The sequence below is a fragment of the Dipteris shenzhenensis genome, chromosome 7, assembly GCF_047967505.1.
Source record: "Dipteris shenzhenensis isolate YYH24624 ecotype China chromosome 7, Dip_SZ_1.0, whole genome shotgun sequence".
In the NCBI taxonomy this organism is placed as follows: Eukaryota; Viridiplantae; Streptophyta; class Polypodiopsida; order Gleicheniales; family Dipteridaceae; genus Dipteris; species Dipteris shenzhenensis.
The window spans coordinates 34,157,813-34,177,305 of record NC_141602.1 but is presented as its reverse complement, the minus strand read 5'-3'; the positions used below and the strand labels follow the sequence as shown (position 1 = coordinate 34,177,305).

Genomic DNA, 19,493 nt, shown 5'->3' with positions numbered 1-19,493 from the left:
TGACTAGCGATGACATGGGGTTGACTGTCTGTTGACTGTGTGTTGATTGTTGACTACGTAGGGCTTCCTACATGGCTGTACGGATGCTTGCGTGGCAGTTGACCTGGCTGCCTACGTTGCACTAGCTAGCATGGCCACGGGCTTGTGGATGCCTGAGACATCAGATTTGTCTTCTGCTCTGCCCACTGGCATCTCTCTGATCCCTCTCTGTTGCTGGTCTACCTCCCCCTTGTCCTCGTCATTTGGGGCTCACAGGTGGGGGGTGACCCCTAAAGGTCCAACAGAGTTAGGTAGTTATGAAGATGCCACGTGGATGTTATGCTCAAGTGCACCTTTGATGAATTATACTTGAGTATAGTTTAATCAAATTGGAAGGAGGTTGCATAATGGACAACAATGGATAATGTTATACCCCTGTAAACTCGAGTGCTTGCTCCAGTGTCTCGCCTCTGCTGCACCTTGCTTGTCTTCCCTGTCGCCTAGCCTACTTGCAACCCTACCTATGGAATTCCTCATCGCCTTAGTAGAGCTTTGGAAGCTCATGATGTTGGTGGGGTGTTCTTGAACAGCTGAAGCTACGTTTAGCAGTTTCTCTCAACAAGTTGGCTATGATCGAGCAGTGTAGCAACAACTCATCTATATTGCCTTGGCTGCCTAGCCTTGGCTTATTTCCCGTGATGGCTGCTTGCTCTTCAAGGACTTGATCCTTGAAGTAGAGAAAAGAGGAGTGAAGAGTGAATGAAAGAGAGTGGATGGAGTGTGGTGGCTTGGAGAGGCCAAGCAGAGTTAAAGGCAGGGTGAGGCAAGCGGATGTGAGAGGTATTTCAAATAGTGCAGCTCCTGTCACTTTTTAAGTTCTGAGTGATTGTAGATTCATACTTGTGAAAGTTTCCTCAAGGAAACCACGCTCTGCAAAGATGTAGTAGGGCTCTTCTTGTCAAATAGACCACTGTATCATGGGCTTAAGAATTTCCTTTTAATCCAACGTGTACCATTCCGATTCTGCTATGATACTACCTGTTTATGTCAATATGTTTTTTTCATTTCCTGTCTTACTGAGCAGTAATAAGCAAATGAAAGCCTTCTGATGCAAATCACAAATATAATTTATATCACCTCCATTATCACGCTGAGTTTCTTAATGTGTTCTCAGGAAGCTTTCAACACTTAAAATCTTTCCCTTCATGAAGAGATCCTAGGGTTCTTAAATATTCATTCGCGAATGTGATATAATATCACGATGGTTCATTTGTTTGTGCTCGAGCAAATCATCAAATGTTTGCATGGTTGATCTTTGAGATATTTGTGCTTTTGGAACAAGGTATCCGAGAAGTTTATGCTAATGTTTTTATCAGTTTGTTTCTCAAAAAGCTTTGCGATCTCGATCTCAGTAGTAAGTACTTTAGAGGTTTTGCCATTTGTGGATGAAGTAGATCGAAGCTCTCTCTGAATATTCTTTTGACATGAGGTTTTTTCACCGATCTCAAAGTCATTTGTGGTTGCTCCCAGGCATCTCTTCCAATCTGGGGTGGTTCATCTTAACATCTCTTTTAAGATGTATTTTGTACATCTGCATATTAGTTCCAACTGGCTGTAACTCTGGCATCCTTTTGGTTCACTTGTTTTGATGTCTTCTCCCTCATCTCATTATTAGTGGACTGCATAATTGTAGGCCATCTTCTCCCAGTTCTAGTGATGCCCTATGGGCCCTGGTATGTGCCTTGTAGGCATAGTTATAGGCACTTAGTTTATTTTGTGCCTTTTATGCCACATAGGACACTTAGTCATATGTAACACCTAGGACACTTAGTCCTAGGGTCTAGGTACAAGTACTATGTACTTCTCTTTTCTTAACACTCTAGTTGAGGTGACGGCGGATATCCTTCGACCCTTGTACCTTGTACTTGCTCTTTCGTTTATCGATCCTATAGTGGTATCAGAGCTCAGTTCGACTTGTATCTTGCCCCCGGATTTGCATCTACTTCTTCATCCGTACAGTTCGTACGACTGTACGGACACCTATACACACAGCCTGCACACAGGACGTACAGCCGTATAGAAGTTTTCGTACTTGCTCTGTATTGCGTCGTACACTTTCTATACAGCCGTACGCTTTGCTCCATACTGTGCTTCGAACCTGTTTCGTACATTGTACTGACGTTCCGTACAGTCACGCACCTGCATCATACATGCATCTGTACAGCCACGTACTTGCATCGTACATGCATCCGTACATTGTATCTGCTCCGTACATCGTACCTGCACCGTACATTGCACCTACTCCGTATATCCGTACAAGTATATATGTAATGTTCATACAGGTATACTTGCAGTGCTGCCCGTACAGCTCGTACTTGTTCCGGGAGTTCCGTATAGGTTTTGCATGTGCGAAGCTATATACATGACATTCTCAAAATTTGGGGCTTTTGAGGGCTTTTGCTGCCCTTACCTTCCTTTTACTGTTTGAAGTCTTATCAAGCTATTTCAACAGTTTGGAAAGCCTACCTCTTGAGGTCTATACGTTGGGACAGGGGACAGTTGCACTTTTGCAGTCACTTTGTGGACAGCAAGTCCTAATTTTGCAGTTGCAAGCCTTGAGGCTATCTTTTGGGATTTGGTCTGCAATTTCTTGTTTGATTGTAGTACATTTGGGTCAGATTGCAGGATATCGAGTCACTTTTACAGGACATTGGGTCACATTTGCAAAAATCTCAACAAAATTTGGGGCTTTTTAGCATTTGCCCTCTTTTTGGCCTATTTGCCCTAATTAAATTTGGGGCTTTTGCCAGATTTGCTGTTTTTTGCAGTGAACATTGCCTGACACAGTCACATTTGGGTCAAATCTGCATTTGCCCTTTGATTTGGGTTGGAAATTTGTAGAACATTTACTTATAGATATTTGCTGTCATTTATGATCTATTTGCTGTCATCTATGGACAGCCAGCTCTTTGCAGTGATAGCCTTGAGGCTTTTGGGTTTTCAGGTCTTTTTCAGGGTATCCCATTTGCAATGGCTGGCAACAATCATGATCTATTTGGCATTCTTCGTGAAGATGATAAGTTGGATGGCACCAACTATCCGATGTGGTTGTATCTCATGAAACATATTCTTGTTGCAAGGCATTTTTGGAATATTGTTTCTGGGGTTGATCTGAGGCCAGCCAATGCTACAGTGGTTGCCTCTACTGCTGGTCCCTCTGCAGAGGGTACTCCTCCTGATGCCTTACCTTCTAGCACCCCTGTTGTTGCTCCCCCAACTCAGGAACAATTAAGATGGGATGCCAAAGATGCAAATGCACATTCCTGTATTGCTTTATCATGCAAGAGAATCATTATTCCACACATCCGATCTTGCAGGACAGCAAAGGATGCTTGGGACAAATTGGCTTCTCTTTATCAGATTCACAATAAGGCACGTGTTGCATATTTAAGAAGGCAATCGCAGGAAGTCAGTATGAATGAAGGTGACTCTATGGATGCATACGTGACTAAGGTCAAGGACCTCATGGAACAACTTGCCAATATTGATGAGGTGGTGCCAAATTCTCAGCTTGTCAGTACCACATTGAATGGATTGTCAGATACATATCAAGGGTTTGCTACAACCCTTCGATTAGTGGCCATGGGTAATATAGACCACTACTCTTTTGATCAGCTAGTCACATTGCTTTTGCAAGAAGAGCAAAGTCGAGCTAATAGACAAGCTATTATTCCTGATCATGTATTTGCTTCACAGCAGACATGAAGAGGCAAGGCTTCCAAGCCCATGGGCAAGCCTAAATGTGCGCATAGGAATGGCAATTCCTCCAATGCATCAGATAAGTCAAAGAAGAAAAGATGCATTGGAGATAAGTCAAAGAAGAAAAGATGCAACTATTGTCGCAAGCCTGGACATGACATTTCAGAATGTAGGAAGCGCATTGCTTCGGAGAAAAAGACAGCAGGATTGACAGTTAATGCCTCACATGCAATTGAATCCCACGAGCCAGAAGATGCTTCACATGCACATGCTCTTCAGGATGATTGGGCATGGGCTGTCCATTGCTCATTTGATCCCTCCAAAGTTGAAGCACTCTTTACTGCTAATGAGGGGACTTTGACCAGCAACATGAGCCTCCTGCAAGCCCTGCAACAAGCAATGATCAGCCAGTACCCCATGCTGATTTGCAGGTTTCTCTCATAGTTACTAGGGAACGTGAACGGCAATGAAACATTGACCCCTTGCGGAATGGGAATGCCCAAATCCTAGGGAACGTGAATGGGAAGGGAACGCCATGTCACCATACCCATAAACAAACATACTGTTCTATACATTAGAAAGCTTAAACTTAGAATCCAAGACTAAATTGCTTTTGAAATTTGGAGTAAACCTTAAGGACTCAAGACTCAGGACATAGATGATAGTTCACGAATAATCATTGATAATAGAATCTAGATTAATCATTATAGCTTGCCAATGGCATACAAAAGCAAAGTCCATCAGAGACAAGGCACAAACATATGAGATTATCTTGAGTCTTGGAATCTTGAATTTGGATAGAAGAAAAGGAGAGTGACACCTCCTACCACTGAGGCTCCTAGAACTTAAAAAACTAGCTGCTACATGCATGATCCACTCAACACTGTCAACATGAATGATCAATCTTAATCTGCAGCATTGTGGTTGCTACCCTCTTCCTCCTCTTCATCATCTCCATCATCTGGATGATCTCCATCTTCTTGGTCATCTCCAACATCATCCATGGATGCACCCACCACAGGAACAATTTACTGGCGTGTTGCCTTACCATTCTTCTCCTGCCATCCAATGAATTCCTCATGGTTGTACCCCGCATTCATCTTTTGAAGCAAATTTGGAGTAAACCTTAAGGACTCAAGACTAAATTGCTTTTGAAATTTGGAGTAAACCTTAAGGACTCAAGACTCAGGACATAGATGATAGTTCACGAATAATCACTGATAATAGAATCTAGATTAATCATTATAGCTTGCCAATGGCATATAAAAGCAAAGTCCATCAGAGACAAGGCACAAACATATGAGATTATCTTGAGTCTTGGAATCTTGAATTTGGATAGAAGAAAAGGAGAGTGACACCTCCTACCACTGAGGCTCCTAGAACTTAAAAAACTAGCTTCTACATGCATGATCCACTCAACACTGTCAATATGAATGATCAATCTTAATCTGCAGCATTGTGGTTACTACCCTCTTCCTCCTCTTCATCATCTCCATCATCTGGATGATCTCCATCTTCTTGGTTATCTCCAACATCATCCATGGATGCACCCACCACAGGAACAATTTACTGGCCTGTTGCCTTACCATTCTTCTCCTGCCATCCAATGAATTCCTCATGGTTGTACCCAGCATTCATCTTTTGAAGCAAACGTAAGAGCTCGAGCTCTCATGGGTTGAGCTAGGCTACACAGGTCAATAAGTGGGGGTGGGAGGCCACGCTGCCAGTGGCTCAAGACACTTAGTGGTGGCTGCACATAATGCCAAGACTACAGGAGAATGGAAGCATGAACATGGGGGTGCGGAGCAAGGGAGGAATGACGAGTTTGCATGCACAAACACAAGGTCACCTGCCTTTTGTGTCCCAAGTCTATTCCTCTTCTTTGATGCAATGTGCCCAAAGCTACTCCACAAGCGCTCACAAGGAGAGGAACTTGCTCCTTGACTCAAAATGTGGATAGCCAATTTGTGCAACAAAGGTGTATCAGCCCCATAATCCTCCCACCATAGAGCAGATCTTACAATATACCTGTCCCTTTGTGCATCCTCAGAGCCACACATTCCATATTTCTTCCTATAAAAAGCCAACTCATCCTTTACTTGCCTTCGTTCTTGTGCATCTGGTACCATTTGCTTCAGTATCTTCTCCCATCCTCGCATCACCTCCTTATCTGACTCTTGCTTGTTACCTTGAAATTTTGGATCCAACACATAAGTTGCAGCATGCAAGGGTGAATGATAGGAGTTCCACCGCTCCATTGCCAAGTCTACTAATTCTTGCTTCCTGTCAGGATTAGTCACCACCTCCTTCACATTTTCAATCATTTTGTCCATCCCCTCATAAACTTTGCCAATGCATGGCTCATCACTATCCGTAAGCCTCATCAAAAGGATGATGGGCTTCACTATTTTCACCATATGATTGACATCCTCCCAATAGGCATCAGATAAGCATAAAGACTTGCATTCCAAGGCATTTGCACTCTCTGATTCCTTCCACGCCTCCCATTCATTACACACAACAAGCTGCCTTAGAGCATTTTTTACCTCTAGAAGACGCTCCAACATGATGAAGTTGTATGCAAAACGTGTCTCTGAATACTAAGAGGTCTTTGGAGGCAAGCTTACGATACACTGCAAGAATGTAGTGGTGTCGTGTGATAAAACCAATAATATCCTTTGCAAAATCAATTATTGGATGAACCCAAGCAAGCTTCCCTATGTCCTTCAGCAAGTTATTCAAGCAATGTGCCATGCAAGCACTAAAAGTGAGCTTAGGATAATGTGCCTCCAAAATGCGACCTACTGCCCTATTGGAATTCTCCCCATCTGCTATGAATTGAATGACATAATCAGCCCCCACCTCATTAATAGATTCACTCCACAAATCAGCCAACCTCTCTGCTGTCTTTTTGCCCTCTGAGTTATCAATGGACTTCAAGAAGCATGACTTACCCCTGTAATATGCAACTATGCCCTGAATAGATCGACTACGTGTATCACTCCATCCATCACCCATCAAGGTAGCACCAAATGTCTTCCATTCCTCTTTAACAAGCTTCAAAGCCTTCTCTATGCTGTGCTTCTCTCCTTCTAAAATCTTGGTTCTCAAAGCTTCATAAGATGGCGGTGTGTAAGAGGGAGGCTTAGAGCTAGGCAGGCTTGATTCTCGGGTTGAGTGGCAAGGGTACGAACTATTTATAGCCAAAAGCTGCAATAGCCCTCACCATATCCACAAAATAAGGATTGCGGGCTTGATTCAAGGCAATGTCACCACTATAAAAAAAACGCCCCACTGCATCATCTACCTGTGCTCCCAGGGTGCCAAGTGGCATCTAAGGAAGCTTGTTTCTTGCCCTTCCCAAGACTGGAAGTGGCAACTGAAATGGAAGGCATTGCTGAGACTGGAATACTTGTAGACACTGCACTTCCAACAGGCGTAAAAGCTCAAGCACCATGCTTAGATGCATTTGCCAATGCTTTTAAGCATAAAAGAACATTTTGTGGCATTGAAGGACATATGCTAATGCCTTTGTTCTGCTCTCCTAACAAGTGAGCTTTCACTCTCACTGAACTGCCAGTCTTTGGCTGGCCACAATAGCGGCATGTCCATTTTCGTGAACCTCCTGCAAGCAACTCCTCGGGATTTAGAAAGTCCACTTCCTTCCACCAAGGGGATTGGGCATCAGGGCGTGGAGGAGCCATGAGAATTCAAACTTCAAAGTTGATTGTTGTAACTTGTTTGCTGCTCTCACAGTTCACTGTTAAAGCAACAAATTGAAGTCCATCAATATCAACTTGGTACATTGCACAATAGGCTAGCTGTGCGTAGGCTACCGTAGCGTAGGCTGAGCGATGGTAGCGTAGGCTAAAGTAGCTTGATAGGCTATAGCGTTAGCAAGCTGCTAGGCATAGGCTAGGCGTTGCATGCAGCCTTGCAGGTCGAAGCAAGCTTGCAAGTAGCGAACACGCAGAGCATGGAGGTTGACTGCAAGCGGGGAACACAGAGCGGCGAATTGCGCCGATTAGATTAGGATTAGATAATTTGCCCCAAATCGTTACCTGCATGAAGGGAACGGCTTAGGGAACGTTCGGTAGACGTTCCACAAGGGATATGGAACGTTCCATAGCCGTTCCAGAGGCTAGACGTTCCATAGACGTTCTCTTCAAGCTGAGTGAAGAGAACGCCGTTCCAACATTCCATAGCTATGGAACGGCGTTCCCTGGCAACTATGGTTTCTCTTCCAGCACAAAATGATCCCACTATTCATGATGCAGTGATTGAAGAAAGAGCTGTCAATAGACAGCAAAGGCAAGTTCCCAGATGGCTTCTTGATACATTGAGGGACAGCAAACAAGATCAGCCTTTTGCTGCCCGGACAAGGTTAGGGAATAGATAGATGATTGTCACTTTCTTGAGTTTGCACTCCTTGCTACAGCTTGCAATGAAGAGCCTTTGTGTCATAAAGATGCATTTGATAGCAAAGAGTGGATGGATGCAATGAGAGCTGAGTTACAATCCATTGCCAAAAATGACACATGGGAATTAGTAGATCTCCCTCCCGGCAAGCATGCCATTGGTACGCGGTGGGTCTACAAATTAAAAAGAAAATCTGATGGCAGTATAGATTGACACAAAGCCCGTCTTGTTGCAAAAGGGTATGCCCAACAAAAGGCAGTGACTTTGAGGAGACATTTGCTCCCACATCCATGATTACTATCATTAGATGTGTCATTGCCATTGCAGCCCATCACCATTGGCAAGTGCACCAACTTGACATCAAGACTGCTTTTCTTCATGGGGATCTGCAGGAAGAAGTCTATGTCACACAACCTCCTGGCTTTGAGGTTATTAAGTTTGAAAACAAGGTCTGTCGGCTTAGAAAAGCCCTTTATGGTTTGAAGCAGGCTCCCAGAGCATGGTATGCTAAAATTCATGCACACTTACTATCCCTTGGTTTTCATAATAGCTCGACAGAACCCACTCTTTATGTCCGTGGGAGTGGATCTGATTTTCTAGTGCTGATTTTATATGTGGATGATATGCTCATCACGGGCCCAGATACTCAGCATATTGCAGCTTTCAAGGTTGATTTGCAGCAGGTTTTTGACATGTCAGACATGGGACAGCTCCACTATTATTTGGGCATTCAGTTTGCTCATGTTGAGGGGGGTATCATGATGTCATAGTCCAAGTATATTGGACAGCTCCTTGTTCGTTTTCAGTTCGCGGATTGCAAGCCAATCTCTACTCCAGTGGACCTTGGCTTCAAATTTTCAGCTCATGATGGGAGCGCACCATGTGATATCACTCTTTACCAACAGGTTGTTGGATGCCTCATTTACTTATGTCACACCAGACCTGACTTACAGTATGCAGTATCTCAGCTCAGCAGATTCATGCACATGCCCAATTCACAGCATTCGTAGGCAGTGAAGAGAGTTTTCAGATAGCTCAGAGGCACTCAAGATTTAGCCCTCTTCTATGGTGATCAGGGTTCACTTACCATGCATGCTTACATGGATAGTGACTGGGCAGGTTGTTCTGACACCAGAGTGTTACTTATCGGCAATTGTTTTTTGCTTGGCAATTCATGTATCTCTTGGCTTAGCAAGAAGCAACCAGCAGTTGCCACATCTAGCTGTGAGGTTGAGTACAGGGCAGCCTTCACCGGTACAGTAGTGTGTCTGTCTTCGACAACTACTTACAGATCTTGGTATTGGCCAGACATTCTCCACTATGGTCTACATTGACAGTTAGAGTGCCTTGGCCGTTGCTCGTAACCCAGTGTTTCATGTGCGTACCAAGCACATTGAAGTTTATTATCATTATGTTCGAGAGCGGTTGTCAGCAGGAGACATAGAGTTGTACTATCTTCCTATAGAGGACAACATAGAAGATTTGTTTACAAAGGCACTTTCTCGTCCCAAGTTCGAAGTCTTCCGACAGGCTTTACACTTGGTTCCCTTTGTTACGTGATCTGACATACCTTGTACATTCATAGGTGGCTATATCCTTTTGGATGAACATGTGCCACCATGACGAGAAAATACTAGGTATTCTGAGAGGTTTCCAGAATACTTCAGTCCATACCATGGAGGGGGGTCTGTAGGCCATCTTCTCCCAGTTCTAGTCATGCTCTATGGGCCCTGGTATGTGCCTTGTAGGCATAGTTATAGGCACTTAGTTTATTTTGTGCCTTTTATGCCACATAGGACACTTAGTCCTATGTGACACCTAGGGTCTAGGTACAAGTACTATGTACTCTTTTCTTAACTCTAGTTGACGTGACGGCGGATATCCTTCGACCCTTGTGCCTTGTACTTGCTCTTTCGTTTATGAAAGGGAAGGTCAGAGGGAGAAGAACAACAGAGAGAAGGTGAGAGAGAGAGTGACACTGAAGATGCGGGTGTGAAGTGATAAGCCACACCACAAACTCATAGGTTTTATTAGGATTAGGTTTTCCCCCTATGACTGTCTTAAGACAGTCATAGGTGTCATATCTTTTAATAAAGGGGTGGCAATGTGCCTTTACCCCAACAACCTCCCACCTAAAGGCCAATATGCTTAAAGGGGAGAAAAGAATAAAAATTACAGCAATATACAGTTACTGTATACAAGACCATAAAATAAGAGTGGTCTCATCCTAATCCCATGATGTGGCGGCAATGTGCAAACCGCTCTGTAGGCAAGCTCTTAGTGAGCAAATCTGCAGGATTATCATCAGTATGCACCTTCACAAGCTCAAGTCGCTTGTCTTCCAGTACCTCCCTGATGAAATGATATTTCACATCTATGTGCTTGGTCTTCTGATGAAAGACCGGATTCTTTGCCAACATGATAGCACTCTGACTATCACAATGCAAAACTGGCATATCTCCTGTAATGCCCAAGTCTCCCACCAGCCGAGTAAGCCATATTGCTCCTTGCAAGCCTCAGTGGCTGCAACATATTCAGCTTCAGTAGTTGACAGTGCAACGCATTTCTGCAACCGAGACACCCATGATATAGCACCTCCTGCAAATGTGAAAATATAACCGGTAGTAGACTTCCGGTTATCTGCATTCCCTGCATAGTCTGAAAACCATGCACCAATGCATCCTGCCTACCATAGCATATGCACAAGTCTTTGGTACCCTTGAGATACCTCAAGACACCTTTCACTGCTTCCCAGTGCCGCTTGCCTGGATTTGCCATATACCTGCTGATGACTCCCACCGCAAAAGCAATATCCGGACGAGTGGCAACCATGGCATACATCAAAGAAGCAACTGCAGATGCATACGGCACCTTGGCCATTTCAGCCTTATCATCATCTGATCTGGGGCTGTCCTTACTGCTGAGTTTTAAATGTGGAGGCAACGGGGTACTAATAGACTTCCCCCCCTCCATTTTAAACCTCTGCAGTACTTTGTCAATGTACTCCTTCTGTGACAGAAACAAAAGTCCCTTGGACCTGTCACGAGTAATACGCATGCCAAGAATATGGTTGGCATCACCCAAGTCTTTCATGTCAAAAGACTTATGCAGTTGTTTCTTTAAAGCACTAATCTCATGCTGAGATTTACTGGCAATCAGCATGTCATCCACATATAGAATGAGTAGCATCAAACTGCCATCCTTTGCCCGTTTGGTGTACAAGCAATGATCAGTCTCACACCTATGATACCCTTGAGACTGCATGAAGGCATCAAACTTCTTGTACCATTCTCTTGGTGCCTGCTTGAGTCCATACAAGCTCCTTTTGAGCTTACACACAAGCTGCTCTTTCCCTTTAACAGCATATCCCTCTGGTTGACTCATGTAGATCTCATCATGGAGATCTCCGTGAAGAAAAGCAGTCTTCACATCCATCTGACATAAATCCATGTCCTCATGAGCAACAAGAGCTAACACTGCTCTCAAAGTAGTCATCTTGACGACAGGGGAAAAGATCTCATCAAAGTCAATGCCCTTCTCCTGCTTAAATCCCTTGGCAACTAATCTGGCCTTATACCTCGGTAAAGCATTTGAATCCACTTTGACTTTGTAAACCCACTTGCATGGCAAAACCTTTCTGCCTGCAGGTAGCTGCACCAAGTCCCATGTATCATTTTGAAGTAAGGAGTCCATTTCTGACTGCATGGCTTTCTCCCACTTCCTTTTCTCTGTTCTTCCCATAGCTTCCTTGAAGCTGGAAGGCTCACCACAATCTGTCAGCATGATTAAATCAGCCACATTGTTGGCTCCTGGAACAAATCTGTCAGGAGGCCGTTGTACACGGGTGCTCCTCCTAACAAAATGTTCCGGATTAGGCTGCTGTCCAGCCTGTTCGTCATGCATGACGGGTGGCTGTACCACCATATCTGGCTGTTCTACAGCCCCATCTGCTGGCATATCCAGTGGTGCATCATTGGCAAAATTATCTGGCTGATTTCCAGCCTGTATACCCTCTTGAACAGGGTTATCTGCAGCAGCCTGCTGCTGCATATAAAAGGGCATTCTTTGCTGTCCAACATCATCATAAATAACCCTCCTGTATTCCATAGGTTGCACGGGTTCCTTGTGTACACTATCCTCTTTAAAGATGACATCATTGCTGCGTATAATCTTCCGTTTAACGGGATCCCATAACCTGTACCCCATTTCACCTTCGTCACCATAACCCATGAAGATGCATCTGAGAGACTTTGGCTCCAGTTTGGTGCACAGTTCTTTGCGTACATGAGCAAAGCACTCGCAGCCAAACACACGTAAGTGCTTATATGAGGGTGGCTTGCCAGACCACACCTCCTCTGGCACTTTCAACTCCAAAGCCTTGTTTGGCGACCTGTTAATAATGTGAACTGCTGTTTGCACGGCTTCTGCCCAAAAGCCATGGGGCAATGCAGCATAAGACAACATACATCGAACCTTCTCCTGAATAGTTCGATTCATCCGCTCACTTACACCATTTTGAGATGCATTATGAGGGGCTGTGAGTTCCTGTTTGATGCCCTTAGCTTCGCAAAACTGCTCAAAAGCATGTGACACATACCCCCATTATCGGATCTGAGGCATTTCAGCCTGCGACCTGTCCGATTCTCAACCTGAGCGACAAACTTCTTGAAAGCATCTAAGGCGTCGCTTTTATGCTTCAAGAAATAGACCCACACTTTGCGTGTGGCATCATCAATAAAAGTAATAAAATACTTTGCACCCCCTAGTGATAACTGTGGCATCTCACACAAATCAGTGTACACTAGATCAAGCGGTGCTCTATTCTGGGGAGTTCTCCTCTTATGAGGAGTCACAGAATGCTTGCCAAATATGCAATGATCACAAGTAGGCAAATCTGAAAAAGAAAGAGACGGCAGATAACCCAAACGTGACAGTTCTTGCATTCCTTTAACAGACATGTGTCCCAACCGGCTATGCCACAATGAAACCTTTGGCAGCTCGGTTATGGCAACAACATGATTACCCACACTGGAAACATAAAGAGGGTACAAGGTATCACTCTTATAACCCTCAGCCACTACAACCTGGCCATCAGTAATCACCCATTTGGAATCCCCAAATGTGGTGTGGTAACCACTGTCATCCAACAAGCCAGTGCTAATCAGATTTTTCTTGATTTGCGGCACATGGCGAACACCATCAAGCATAAATGACCGTCCATCAGGGAATACTATCTGTATATTGCCAATCCCTGCAATCTGACATGCATAGTTGTTCCCAAGGTGAACAACTCCATGAGTACTTGTGTAAGAAGTAAACCACTCCTTATGAGGAGTAACATGAAAAGAAGCACCTGAATCCAAGAGCCAGGTGTGCATGTCATGGCCATCAATAACCAATGTGTGTGCAATTACAGCGGAAGAACATAATACCTCATGTCTGTCACTGTCACTGTCCTCTGCTGCAACATTCACTGCATCCAAGTCATCTACCTTGGCCTTGCCTTTGCCTTTGCTTCCACTGCCTGCATCCTTTGCTTCAGCCTTCTTGGCTTTCTGATCCCGTATAAACTTGAAGCACTTAGACTTCACATGTCCCTTCTTGCCACAATAAAAGCATTCAATATCCTTTTTACCACGGGACTGACTGCGGGATTTGGACTTACTAGCAGATCTCCCCTTCTGCTGAGTCCTGCCTCTTTCCTGTACCTGCAAAGCATTTGAAGACTTGCTGCCCGCATTATTTTTCCTGCTCATCTCCTCCATGAGGAGAGAGCTCTCTACATCAGCATATATAAGAGTGACATTCGAATTAGACAGGGTGGTCTTGAAAGTATCTCAACTCTCAGGGAGGGTACACAACAAGAAAGTAGCCTTGAACTCCTCATCAAGGTTCAACCCCTGTGCAATCAGCTGTGTAAAGATGGCATTGAACTCACTCAAGTGTGAGGTCATAGCTGTACCTTCCTTCATGCGAAGATCAACCAGCTTCTTCAACCAATACACCTTATTGGCTGAACTCTTTTGGGCATACAACTCTGCTAGCCTTTGTTGCCATACACCATAAGAGGTCTTTTCAGCCTGAACATTGTACACAAGAGAATCACTGAGAGAAGCATGATAGCAGCCCTCGCGGACAGATCTAGCTCCTCCCACTCATCATCTGACATCCCAGATGGCTTGACACCCTTCACCCTTATGGGCTTAGAAATCTTCTTAAGCAGAAGTACATTCAAACACTGTTCTGCCCATAATGCATAATTGTGTGCCCCTTCCAACTTCTTTATGTTCAGAATTGATGATTCACTTCCCCCTGATGCCATATCAGATAAGGAAAGTACCTGACTCCCTGTAAGTCAAAAAAGACTGAATAAAATTCTGATTTCTCAGAAAAACCTGCTCTATCAAGAGCCAGGAGCACTCACAATAGTGCTGTTTTTACTGTCAAAAAATCTGCAGCAAAACAGAAAAAATTTTTCTCCAGTTACTGTACCTTTTGACACACTGTACCGTGCTCAAATAGGCATAAAACAGTAATTTCAGAATGCTGCAGCTGTTCCACAAGTGCTTTAACAGTGCATCATCAGCCGACAAAGCACAAAACACTGCTGTCCTGATCACTTCTCCCACCTCAGATGAGGTATTGCACTGATTTTATATGCATAAACCACTTGTCATACACTGTTTTGTTCACTGAAAAGAGGCTCCAGACACTTCAGCCTGTCACAAACCTGCAACAGAAAATGGGACAAATCCCAAGCAATCACCCTCCTGCCAAGGGGATAAAAGGCATCTGAAGGTCTCAAACAGTAACCCAAGTGCTCTCAAGCAAAATCTGGGCAAAAGCCCTTTGATTTGACACCTGTACCAAGTGAAAAACACCTCAACACTGAGGTAGCATACAAAATATAGCGCTCTCTTGGCACTTTCACCTGACAATGCAATGCATAAACAGCCCTGTGTACACAATAACAACACATATCCCAACGTACAGACACTAAAGAGAAAATCTTTTGAGCACTGTCAACGATGGACAGTTAGGGACCGAGTAAACTCGATGCGCCTTGGCCAAGCGTGGCTCAACTGAGATTTTCAAAAGGTGTCGTACACAAAATGTGACCTGCAAGAAATGTCACTGAGTACACGGCGGAAACAAGACTAATGTGGGCTCCTTGGCTCCACACTGCCTCAAGGCATACACTGCATAAGCTTCCAAGGAAAAGCCCTTTGAAAATGTCACCCAAAAGCTGAGATTTTCACTCAGCAAAGGCATAAAAGTCCTCTGCAAAATCAAGGCATTACCTTCCCAAAACAAGATAACTGTGCAATCAACCACACACTGTGGTACTGATCACCTCAAGCACGAGGGAGACGAAGGTACTTGCTGTACTTTCAAAAAAACACAGTTTTGAGAACTGAAAAATGATCCTGAATGAAGAGCAGAGTGCTCTCTCCTTCTCTTTTTCTCCCAAAAAAAAAAAACTGATGTACCTGCTGTACTTTTGTACCTTTGTACTGGCAGCACTGTAGTACCTGCTGTACCTGTGTACTTGTGCAGGGTACAAATTTTTTTTTTTGAAAAAACAAGCCTTCCTTGACGCAGATCCCTGACGCTGCTCCCAATCAAAAGAAAACACCTCACTGTCGCAGTCTGTATGGTGGTCCGTATAGTACGGTCGACAGTACGGTGTCCGTACGGCTGTACGGACGACCGTACGTCCGTACACGACTGTACGGCGAATGGGCTCGAAGCCCAGCTGATGCCCCGCGCTACTTGCGCCCACGCGTGCGATGCCTACGCCCACGCGCTGCTTGCGCCCACGCCCTGCCTGCGCGCTACTCGCGCTGCTGCCTGTGCGTTGCCCGCGCTGTTGCCTGCGCTGCTGCCTCGTCGCCCCGCGTAGCTGTCCCGCGCCTAGCTGCTTGCTCTATGTCAAGGGCACAAGTCCCGAGGGAGGTAGAGGGTATGGTAGGCAGGGGTAGAGGGGGAAGAGAGGCTGGCTCTGATACCAGTTGAAAGGGAAGGTCAGAGGGAGAAGAACAACAGAGAGAAGGTGAGAGAGAGAGAGTGACACTGAAGATGCGGGTGTGAAGTGATGAGCCACACCACAAACTCATAGGTTTTATTAGGATTAGGTTTTCCCCCTATGACTGTCTTAAGACAGTCATAGGTGTCATATCTTTTAATAAAGGGGTGGCAATGTGCCTTTACCCCAACAGTTTATCGATCCTACAATAATTACATGGAAGCATGTTTTGGGAGCCTTGAAATTGGACCTTGAAACATTTCAGTGGAGGGTGAATATATGATCTAGAGTGGAGCCAGCTTGCCCCAATTCTTGCTGCCCATGCATCTCTGTGTAGGAGCTGATCTCTCTCTGTAGTATTGAGCCGTATATCTCTGCCAGCGTGGGATCAATCATGAGAGTGCAGGTCACCGTATCCATGGGATCTCCTGCTTTGTGTATCGGTACAATGGTAGTGGTACTCCAAGCAGAAGGGAAACCATGACATATTGCATGATTGGACATCTGTGTTGAGATCGGGGCCAAGACCTCCTATCCCATGTACAGAGTGCTTAGTCCGTAGGCCCTCATGGTCTTGGGCTCTCCGATTGTGGAGCCAACGTAATGCAGCTCTTGCGTTCCTTGGGGTGAATAGGTAGGTGGTGGTGGGCCGGGGAAGAGTAAAAACATCGGGTGGTGTCCGAGCCGAGACATCGTAGAGGGATGTCGCATGTGTGACACACCTTTGGATCTGTAATGGGTATAGGTGGCTTCTCCTCAGATAAGAGCCTCGCTCAAACTCAAGGAGACCTTGTTAGGTGAGGTCACCTCCACAAAATGATCGGATCACCTCATCCATCCTGTGTGAGAGGAAAGCTTGTCTCTTATGCCACATCAGGCGTTGTGAAATCCGCTGTGCCAAACCTCGTCAAGTGTTCGAAGGCTTGGTCCCATATGAGGTAGGGTCTCATCTCCCAGCACTCATCGTCATACCAAGGATTCCTGTGGCGTCTTCCTAGTTGGGGAGTGAACTGTAGATTTGGTCGTGGGGAATGATCTGGTGGCAGCATCATGGATCACTGATACCGGTGCACTTGAGGCAAGAGTGATGTCTACATCTCTCAAGGGAGTTGCCAGCCCGTGAGACAGATGGCTCATATAAATTGCATCAGAGCATGATTGAAATGCACTTGAACTTGGGTGGGAGCAGGTGGATCTCATACTATATCTGGCAATGTAGTCAAGATGCTAAATGACAGGTATGAGTGATCGGTGCCAAGAGGGGTGGAGGGAATATGAAGTCATTTACTCGTGTCACAAAGATCGGGGAGCCCATCAAGTAGTCCACAGTGCTGCTGCCCCCTCCATGTGAGAAACTTGTAAGTCCTCCGGACCTCGGTTGCTGGGGAGACCATTATATATATGATCAGGCCATGTATCGCTCCCATATCCAACAAATTCTCCCATACCTTGTCACATGTGATGCATCCTCTGAGTCTCTCTATATACCGAGCTTTGCTGGTCTACCTCTGGGAGGGAGGGAGGCTATTGTTCATCTGAATTGCGGAAGGAAAACCTTGAGATGATATAAACCTTGAGAAAATATTTTGTTGAGATCCGTATTTAAAGCGTTGTGATTGGAATGCGTTGATAAAATAGTGTAAACCCTAAACACGAGGTGGGGAACTGGCAATGTGACTATTGTGGACATCTGTGAAAGGAAAAACCTTGAGGTTGAGATCTGTATTTAAGCAGAGGGAAAACCTTCAGAAAATATTTTGTTGGGATTTGAATTTAAGCATTGTGAATGGAAAGCGTTAATAAAATAGTGTAAACCCTAAATATGTGAGGTTAAAGCATTGTGAATAGAATTCCTTAACTAGCTTCTTACTAGATTTGACTCTATTGGATTTCTGCATTGCCCTTCCTACGAGTAAGGAAGCAGGGGAATACCTCAGTCGCTACCTTGGCAACGATCCAGAGGTCCAAGCATTCCAGGTTGAGTTCTTGCGGCAAAAAGACCTCTTACCTTGTGATGCACTATCTGAAGTTTTTGCACCATGCGAGGCAGTTATTAAAGACAATATTGAGGCTAATGCCAGAAGCAATGGGAGGAAAGGGGAAACGACAGCCCGGAAAACAGCGCCTGATTTGATAAAGGGAGCTGAAGGGGATGATTATGAAGACCATAGTAAAAGCAGCAAGAAGAAGGGTAAGAAGGGCAAGAAGGTCGTGGATCCATCTTTGTTGGGTTTCAGTGTCACAAGCACAAGGATGCTCATGGGAGAAATTCAGCATGTTGAGGACTGATATGTACAATTAGAGCTTGCGGTCTAGGTTCTTTTGTACAGTATGTACAGATAGTCTTGGAAATGGAAGCCTTGAAGCAATGTTTAAGGTCTCCATGTTTTAACCAGGCAATTTTGTTTTTATTGGAATATTATTCATTTTTTGAAAGGTAATCTGGAGTCCCAAGATAAGCTTTTTCACGAGTGTTATATCAGTGGATTTGCATTTTTTTCATGGAGCTTGTTACTGTCGAGCTTCATCTCGTATGATCATCCGCTATCTGTATCAGATAAGTGTCAGCAATGGCGATGCATGCATTTTTATTTCACAGTTCTGTTGATTACCCGATGCTGCAGGTTCATGTGATTATCAGGCATAAATAACCATGCTTGGTTGGTTGCTAAATGTTGAGTAGTGGGTAGGCATGCTGGCTACTTAAGTATTTCTAATGCATCTCCTCTCCCCGTTAGTGTTCTCAAGGAGGATTTTTTTGGGATATGCTTTTACCAAAGCAATTAAAAAACAATCTTCTGTGATCACTCAAAAATGCTCTGAAGAATCAAGGTGAGTTTGACAGCTCATATTTATTTTTTTGGCATTATATATGCAACTGTCATGGTACTGTAAATTTACTTGCTTTTGGTGGCATCAAGTTGAATGAAAGTCATAAATACAGAGGTAGCCTTATATTGTCAAGAGTACCTACAGTAGGTTTAATACTTGCCCTTTATGGGAGATGTTCTGGTGGGTTGCTTCTTTAAAATGTTCTCGATGTAATAGTACTCTCTATAATTTGTCAATGGTGACCTGTATTTTCTTTGTAGGGATTTGCAGAACTTGGTGATCTTTTCTTCTCCTTATCTGCAAGGCTGCATGACTCAGTTTTGCTGGAAATTGTTGGTTAACATCTGTGCCACTGATTGAGACCAGCAGAAAACTGCATGAGCTGCAAAATTGGGACTCATGTTAGGATTATTTTGTGTTGATTAGTAGATTCTTAAACTAGTCTCTATGAGTTTGTCAATGAGCCCAAAATTATAAT

At 44.5% G+C, this 19,493-nt stretch overlaps 1 protein-coding gene across 1 annotated transcript in view; it reads left to right on the top strand.

Annotated features, from left to right (window-relative positions):
- Positions 1-18,651, top strand: part of LOC147900261 (protein ESSENTIAL FOR POTEXVIRUS ACCUMULATION 1-like) — a 36,210-nt gene extending 17,559 nt beyond the window's left edge. Inside the window, exon 10 of the mRNA XM_087376525.1 lies at positions 18,057-18,651. Within this exon, the coding sequence (XP_087232651.1) occupies positions 18,057-18,472 (416 nt within the window). The 3' untranslated portion in view covers positions 18,473-18,651. The remainder of the gene's footprint in view (positions 1-18,056) is intronic.
- Positions 18,652-19,493: the final 842 nt, after the last annotated feature.